This window comes from Hylobates moloch, unplaced genomic scaffold (assembly GCF_009828535.3).
Source record: "Hylobates moloch isolate HMO894 unplaced genomic scaffold, HMol_V3 SCAFFOLD_7, whole genome shotgun sequence".
Classification (NCBI taxonomy): Eukaryota; Metazoa; Chordata; class Mammalia; order Primates; family Hylobatidae; genus Hylobates; species Hylobates moloch.
The window spans coordinates 26,611,005-26,619,540 of NW_026652282.1; the positions used below are offsets into that span (position 1 = coordinate 26,611,005).

The 8,536-nt window shown below is 35.1% G+C and overlaps 1 protein-coding gene across 1 annotated transcript in view; it reads left to right on the top strand.

Moving 5' to 3' along the window:
• The window catches only part of IL1RAPL1 (interleukin 1 receptor accessory protein like 1), a 638,631-nt gene extending 634,708 nt beyond the window's left edge, over nucleotides 1–3,923 (top strand). The window contains exon 10 of the mRNA XM_032756165.2: nucleotides 366–3,923. Coding sequence (XP_032612056.1) covers nucleotides 366–1,084 — 719 coding nt within the window. The 3' untranslated portion in view covers nucleotides 1,085–3,923. The remainder of the gene's footprint in view (nucleotides 1–365) is intronic.
• The last annotated feature ends 4,613 nt before the right edge of the window (nucleotides 3,924–8,536 follow it).

An 8,536-nucleotide genomic window follows, 5' to 3' on the forward strand; every position in this document is an offset into this window, starting at 1 on the left:
AGTGTCTGTGTAGTCATCACTTTTTCATGGAATTTTAATGTTTGGTTCTTTACTTCAAAATTTGTATCTGTTAGCTTCCCTAGAAAGAAATGTCTTTGTGTGTTCACATGAAATTTAATTTTTGCTAGCTCAGAGAAGATACTCCATTACTGTATAAAGCATCTCATTTTGTGAGTCTTGACATTGAAAGAAACCAAATGAGAGATTTGTACCGGGAAAAAAAATATTGCTGACATTAGGAGAAGCAAGTCCCAAACTCTATTCAGTGAACTGTTTTCATTTAATTTCTGAAACAGAATCTGCTAGGACTTTCTGGACCAAAGTTTCCATTCACTCATTTTGATGCACTCTTTTATCTTTTGTAGCATACATTGAAGATGTGGCAAGATGTGTAGATCAAAGCAAGCGGCTGATTATTGTCATGACCCCAAATTACGTAGTTAGAAGGGGCTGGAGCATCTTTGAGCTGGAAACCAGACTTCGAAATATGCTTGTGACTGGAGAAATTAAAGTGATTCTAATTGAATGCAGTGAACTGAGAGGAATTATGAACTACCAGGAGGTGGAGGCCCTGAAGCACACCATCAAGCTCCTGACGGTCATTAAATGGCATGGACCAAAATGCAACAAGTTGAACTCCAAGTTCTGGAAACGTTTACAGTATGAAATGCCTTTTAAGAGGATAGAACCCATTACACATGAGCAGGCTTTAGATGTCAGTGAGCAAGGGCCTTTTGGGGAGCTGCAGACTGTCTCGGCCATTTCTATGGCCGCGGCCACCTCCACAGCTCTAGCCACTGCCCATCCAGATCTCCGTTCTACCTTTCACAATACGTACCATTCACAAATGCGTCAGAAACACTACTACCGAAGCTATGAGTACGACGTACCTCCTACCGGCACCCTGCCTCTTACCTCCATAGGCAATCAGCATACCTACTGTAACATCCCTATGACACTCATCAACGGGCAGCGGCCACAGACAAAATCGAGCAGGGAGCAGAATCCAGATGAGGCCCACACAAACAGTGCCATCCTGCCGCTGTTGCCAAGGGAGACCAGTATATCCAGTGTGATTTGGTGACAGAAAAGCAAGGGACATCCCGTCCCTGGGAGCTTGAGTGGAATCTGCAGTCCAGTGCCTGGAACTAAATCCTCGACTGCTGCTGTTAAAAAACATGCATTACAATCTCTAGAACACGAGGAAAAACAGGGTCTTGTACATATGTTTTTTGGAATTTCTTTGTAGCATCAGTGTCCTCCTGTTTTACCATGTCTTTTACCATTACATTTTTTGACTTTGTTTTATATGTCGTTGGAATTTGTAAATTTACATTTTTTTTAAAGAAGAGACTGATGTGTAGATAGAAAACCCTTTTTTTGCTTCATTAGTTTAGTTTTAGAATGGGTTTTTATTTTATTTCCTTTTTTAAAATTTTACTTTGCTTTTAACATTTCCTTGGGGTGCTTGGACAAATCTATCCAATGGGACAAGGAGCACCGGATTCTTTCTCGGGTTCTGCCTAGGATCAACTGGGCCACGTCGGCCTTCACAGAACAGTGCAACAAATGCCAGCATTGCCATTCGGGGAAAAAAAACAAACAAAAAAAAGATGAGAAGAACACTTGATCATAGGAGGGCCCCACCAGTCAGAGCCCTGAATCTCTTCCTTGTCCCACCTCATTCCCCACCTCTACCTTTCTAATGGTGGCATGATGTGTAAACTCTGTGGAGGGGTGGGGGCGGGTCTAACTGTCTTAACATTTAAGTCACTGCTCTTCAGAATACACTCTAGACCCAAAGGTGTGCTAATCACTTCACAGTGACCACTACAGAGTACTAAGAAGAGAAGATCAAGGGCATGAAATTGGGGAAGAGTGTTATTTCTGTTTTTTAAATGAGTTGATGTACCCTTATATATATATACATATATATATATAAATATATATAAAAACAACAAAACAAAACAAAACAAAAAAAAAAGAAAAAAAAAAACAAAAAAAAACCAACAAAAAAAATCAAGCCCTATATTTGATCACTTCCTGGAAAGGCATGAATGTGTTTGTGGCTGTTTTTGTTTAATCTTCTACTTCCTCTTTTCCCTCTATAATTTCTCTGCAAATGAGATTCTGTGCAAATGCCAGGCAAGTTAATTCAAAAGAGTGAATCAACGCAAGTCAAAATGAAATTTACACTGAAGGCTTCCAAACCAAAGGGAAGGACAGGATGTGTCATCAAATATGTTTTGTCACCTTGTATTATACAAAATGTTATTTCCTAAAGAGTCAGAGAAAATCTGTGAAACTTATTGTGCGGCCCCCTTGTAATTAAATGTTAACTCCCTCGTATTTAATTTTCAACACTACATTAAGAATTAAGTGGTTTCAGTTTGTGGACATAAGCAACACTTATCAATATCAAGGTGTTTAAGAACTCAGGAGGTCAAACATATGAATACCAACAGAGATCAGTATTTTCAAAATAAACATTATTTATACAAAATAGTTTTTAAATTAGATCAGAAAGTATTTAAAATAATTAATTTTACTGTATAAAGAATTTGCTTTATTTTAGCTATGTAATTCTATCTTTCAGAAAACAGAAAGCTGATGCTCCCAAGAAATTCATCCCTTACCGTTTAGCTTTATGTTTGAAATCAATGACATAAGCAGCTAATTCATATTCATGTGAAGGTTGATGCAAAATCAATCACAAAGGAATCTGCAGAGGGCAGAGTTGTTAAAAGGAAATATTACCTATGTAGCTTTTAGTTTTAAAAAAAATCAATGTGATAAAAACACTGATAATAGAACTTACACATTAATTTAGTGATTCATTGTAGGAACTCCCATCCCAGTCATCATCTGTGGGCCTGTGTAGTGACTATCGTATGTTTGGTTTATTCCTACCACCATTTAGTAAGAAAACAATTCTATACTTTTGGTCACAATAGTAAGGTGGCCACACACACACACATACACACACACACACACGTGTAAACTGCAATAGGGTTCATTGGGGAGGGTGAGATTAATTTGCAAATATATGAAGAAGTGTAAGCATTTGTAACAATGAAAAGGTCTCGGTATCTGTGTGACAAGGTAAAGGAGCCTTGGGATGTGCATTGATTATTATTTGCTTAAAAAATGTTTATTTCCCTGACAAGTCGCCTGGGTCCTTCTCTACAATCTGTTCTTTATTCCCGTGCTCTCCCCTTGGATCTGTGTCACATTTTCACAAACCAGAACTGAAGCTGCAAGGACACTTAAAACTTTAAGGTCAGCTTTGCACATTGGGTTATTTTCAGAATCTGAGAAGGCCATTGTTTACTTTGTACTATGGACAGCTGTCAGGGACTGGTGGCAGTGTACCTCATTGGACTGGATTCCAAACTCCCCCAGTGCTCAGAAAACTGTAAACATGGCAATGGCCTGATTTATCTCTTTATTTTTTAATTTTTCTTTTCAGTGCACGATGGAAGTGTGGAATAAATGTAGAGGAAGTAATCAGACCACAGTCATATTTTAGGCATCCATAGGTGTTAATTTAGCTGCATTGGGAGTACATTTTTTGTTCTATTTTTAGTGTAGATTTAAGCACTTTGAATAGCATGATTCAGGGATTGATGGGTAATATTTGATATTCTCACAACTTATGAAACTTCTTTTTCCTCTAATGCTTTGTCATATTTAAAAAATGAAATAAATGCAAAAGAAGCTATCTATGGCTTTAGAAACATTCCTCCCAAGTATTCCTCTATCAGCTCCATGTGAGAACAAATGAAGGAAACTGTCATGTGTTCACGTGCTCTATGTTTAACAAAAGTTCTGTTAGAACTCACAATAAAAAGAGAAAAAATCGATGTCCCCTAGTGCTTAGGTTTCATCCTTCGCTTTTTTCAGTGGGGGCTGTGGGGGATAAGAATATTCTAGTTGTAAAAACACAGCTGAAAGTGTGAATATGTTAGCCAAGCTGGGGGAGAGAATGGACTTCCAGACTTGGACGTATGTGATGTTTGGTATTGCCTGTTTTTCATCAATTGCCGCTTGAGCTCTGAACGACACATTGTGGATTCAAAAGATCATCTGGTTCTTTAGTGTAACCTCTTCTTGCTGCTTATGAGCATCCTACCCCTTATTCGGGTGCTCAAACTTTTGCTTATTTAATTTGTACTGCATTCCTTAGGTATCCTGTGGGCAGAGAAGACATTTGTATCTCATGTAGACAGCTGATTTAAGTTTAGATCAATTCTATGAAACAAATCTGAGACATGAGTTAAGAGACCTGAATCTACTATATTTCTATAGCTAAACACTCGATTGCTCAAACAGTAAACCACTGTGATTATTACTTTCTTCATAGTATATGTATTTGGACCCTATCAACTTAATCTTAAAATATAGATGCTGGTTTCTTCCATATTTCATCACTATCTAGCATTTTGTAACAAGAACAAATATTAACTGAGAGCCAACCCCTAAACTCTAAGTCTTGTTTATCCTAGAATAGTCATTAACTTTTCAGATATCATTTATATAAATTAAGATCACCATTTCTAGGAAAACATTGATTCATACATTTTGGATTCTGGAATGATGCCCTAGTTCTCTTTTTTGTAAGGAGTATTTTTTTAATCTTGTGATTAATTTCTTTATTAGGTTAAGTTTGCAACATTAGTCCTAGAAAAAAGCATATTGAAATTCAAAGGATAGCATCAGCATTATACAAATGAAATGACTGACTAGAAGTAAGAGAATACACAGACATGGAAGAGGAAAATCCCTTCCTGTCTCTGATCTGAACTTGCTTGGTCATTAATCTCATTATTGACATAGCTGATTAATAGAGGTGAAATATTATTAAATCGGTTAGAAATCCCATCTACAGACAGACACACATTCCCTATTGCTGAGAGACTTTTCTAACAGTATATACAGTTATTACCAAAAGATGGTGATGCAACTAGAATCCCTAAAAGGAGAAGCTTATCAATGGAAACAGATGCTATTCCTTGCCTTATCATGAATCCTTTACACTTCTTTATTGTTCTGAACAAAGAAGGTAACCAATAAAGTTTGATTATCCTTAATAGTAGATCCTAATCTTGGGTTCAAGGATACCTTGCGTCTATAAAAAGGAATAAAATAACAAAGCCCTTGAAATTCCAGACAAAATTGTTAATGTGCCTAAAACGGTGTTTGTCTGGGTGTGAGTCTCAAGACATCTATCACCTAAAAAGCTACTGATGTTTGGATTTAGAAGATATTCTCAGAAACTGATACTCAGATAAACCCACATATCTTGCAGGCAGTGTTTTGTCTACCACTCTCTACCTTCATTCATAAAAACTCAGGAGATAATTATTGTTCTACTAGAGACAAGTCTCCTTCCAAAATAGCCTGACTTTGTGGGAGACCTAGCATGCTATAAACAAAAATTTTGTATGATGACAAATAATTCATGCTCAGATAAAAAGTAATTGGCTATCATTGTTGTGATAATCTTACTCATGTCTTCACCCATTCTAAAAATAGTTTGGGGTGAATGTGAAATTATGTAATTTGGCAGTGATGCCTTATTTCAGTAAATTTATTTATGATTTATGTTTATTTTTCCTACAACATAACTAAGAATTAATCCAGTACAGGAAAAGAAGAAACAAACATTTGACATGTTTCCTAAAAAAAAAAAAAAAAAAAAAAAATCCCACCGAGTTTTTTTTAGGCAAAGATTTAGAAGTGGCTATATATTTGATTTTCAGCAATTATGATTTTGCCAGTTTCATAACTTATGATATGACTTTGGAGGAATATGAAGAATTTTGAGAATAAACTAAAGTTAGGTAGTGGTTATTTAAAGTTTTACACTTACTTGCAATTGGTAGCAAGTTGAAAGGTTATTCTATGTTAATAAATTGAGATACAGTCACAAGGAGCTGTAAGATCTAACTAAATTTGAATAAAGCAAGCGAAGGACGATATGATGATGAGTTAATCCTAATCCTAAATGAATGTGCCTTGTCATCATCAAATTTCCATCACATCCATAGAAAATGGATGTAATTTTGGATGTAAAAAAATTGGAGCTCAATTCCAATCTTCTATCAAGTATCATTTCTTCCTTCTAGGCTCAGAACGTAAAACATGTCTTTGTGTATGTGTGTGTGTGTGTGTGTGTGTGTGTGTGTGTGTGTGTATTTCTCTTGCTCATTTGAAAATTTTTCTCTAAATAGCCTCTGGGTCCACTGACAAACTCATGTTTCTGAATTCTTCGTTAAAGTAAGTAAAGTACTATTGTTTTTTCTACCATTCACTATCTTCATTGATGCATTCCCCATGGTCCATAAGTCTTTAGCATATTCTCTTTTTAACAAGGGCAATCACTCTTAAAAAATCATTACACTATGTTCTCTCCACTACTAAATGAATAGAATCGGAAAAACTGCACATGAACTTGAGAGTATTACATGTAATATTGATGTGTAAATTTAACCTTCATAATCCAGATAACATTAAGTTTCAAAGGGCATGCTGTGTCATTAAAAAAAGATTTAATGTGAAATGACATTATTACATAGTGCATGAAAATGTGGCAAAGTAATTTGGATCTATCTTTACTAGTCAATGAGAGATTAAATTTGGGGAGATCAGATGTGACCGTTTAGGTTAATTCTCAACTGGGATGAAGACATCTTAATGTTAGGATACATGGGTGGTTGTCCATATTCTTTGCAGTATATGATCCTCTTAACTAGAATCCTTAGTGTATTCTTTCCACCAAAGTAGTGGAGGTATGTTCACATAATTTGCTATTGAACTGCAAAAACTTTTACAGTTTCAGAGTTTGAGGGAACCCAAACAGGAAAATTGATGTAGTCATTTTCCTCTGCTGGTGTTCAAGTCATATTTAAAACTCAGACACTCTCAGATCTGTTCAACAGTCAGTAAAAAGTGCATTTTTACATAGTGTTTCCCTTTAGTTTTGCCTACCCTCTTGATTTTGTACAATCTAGAATGTATGTAACTCATGCGTAGGTGATGGAGGCGCTCCTTTTTTTCTTAGAATACTTACAATTATATATTTGGTTTTGCTTTGACTAGCAATAGGAAAATAGACAAATACAAGTGTAAAAATGAGAAATTTTAAACTCAAATTATAATTTGTGTTTTATAGTCGTTTCATAAGTCTGTTGCTCTCTATGAGTATGCTCTCTATATATCCTGTAAAAATAAATTTATATGTTACATAGAAATTCAAGAAATTAAATTATTTATTAAGCTACAAATGTTTCTTCTGGTTTCTACCTGATCATAGATGAAAATAAATTAAATGTGTTGTTGGAACATATGTAAGTACGTTTGTTAATTTGATAACTCTTGTTAAACTTTTCCTTCCCTCTTTTTATGTCTGTATAAACTTATAATTCTTAGGCCTAATTCCTATTGTGATGGTGAAGAAAGAGACTTAAGAATGCCCAGTTGGCTGGAAAAAAAGAAAAATCTTCTTTAAAAATCAAGCCCATTTACAATCCCTTTTTTTTTCTTCACTACTGGATTAAAGAGAGGTTTGAATCAGTAACTCAGTAACTTAAAAGTCATTATCACGTTAATGGTTTTCTCAAGGTTAAATTCCACACTTGTCCCTTTATTTTATAAAATTATTTGAGAAACAGAAATGAAAGGAATGATAACATGTGAGTCCTTCTTTGCTGTTTCCTTTCCTTACTTCTTGCTCCCCAGGTATTTTATTCCTTTCTTTTTAAGGTACTACTCACATAATGACCTTAAAATAAAGTCCCCTCAGGTAACATTTTAAAGTGACCAAGATCTTTAATCATCTTGTTTTTCTACTCTGTTTGCATCTACTTGAAGTGCACAGTCAATCCTAAAGGGAAATGTTTTTGGCCTTACTTTTTATTTTAAGATAAATAACCTTATTATTTATTTTATTTGGGAGGAGGAGAATGGTGGTAAATCTTTCCATCATAAGCGTAACAAGCGAACAACCATAAGCCTCTTAGAATGAATGAGCTGTTTAAGCAGAATGCATATCTTAAAGAAACAGCCTTTTAAGAAACACTTATCAAAGATGAAGCAGACATAAATCATTATGAAAATTTAAAGTAATAGTTACAAAAGGCCCCGTAAGGTTATTTTAGATTGGATTTCAAAGTAATTAGCATGTTTAAACTTTCTTAAAGCCATTTCTACCTCAGTAGGATTTTTAAATGTGAGAAAATAAACTCTATTGAAAAAATAAAATGTTATAAGGATCATGAATCAGTATATAATTTGCATAGTATATTTTAAATTGTGAATCATATTATAGCATATGACCCATTATTCAAAATATCAGGAGAGACCTCTATAGTTGAAGAAAGTTTGGGATTGTTTGTGCACTTCAGACACACACATAAATTCTCAGGAATTTTAATTACATTCATACTATTGACAAGTGGTTAAAAAACTGATATGGGCTGGGCGCGGTGGCTCCTGCCTGTAATCCCAGCACTTTGGGAGACTGAGGCTGGCTGAG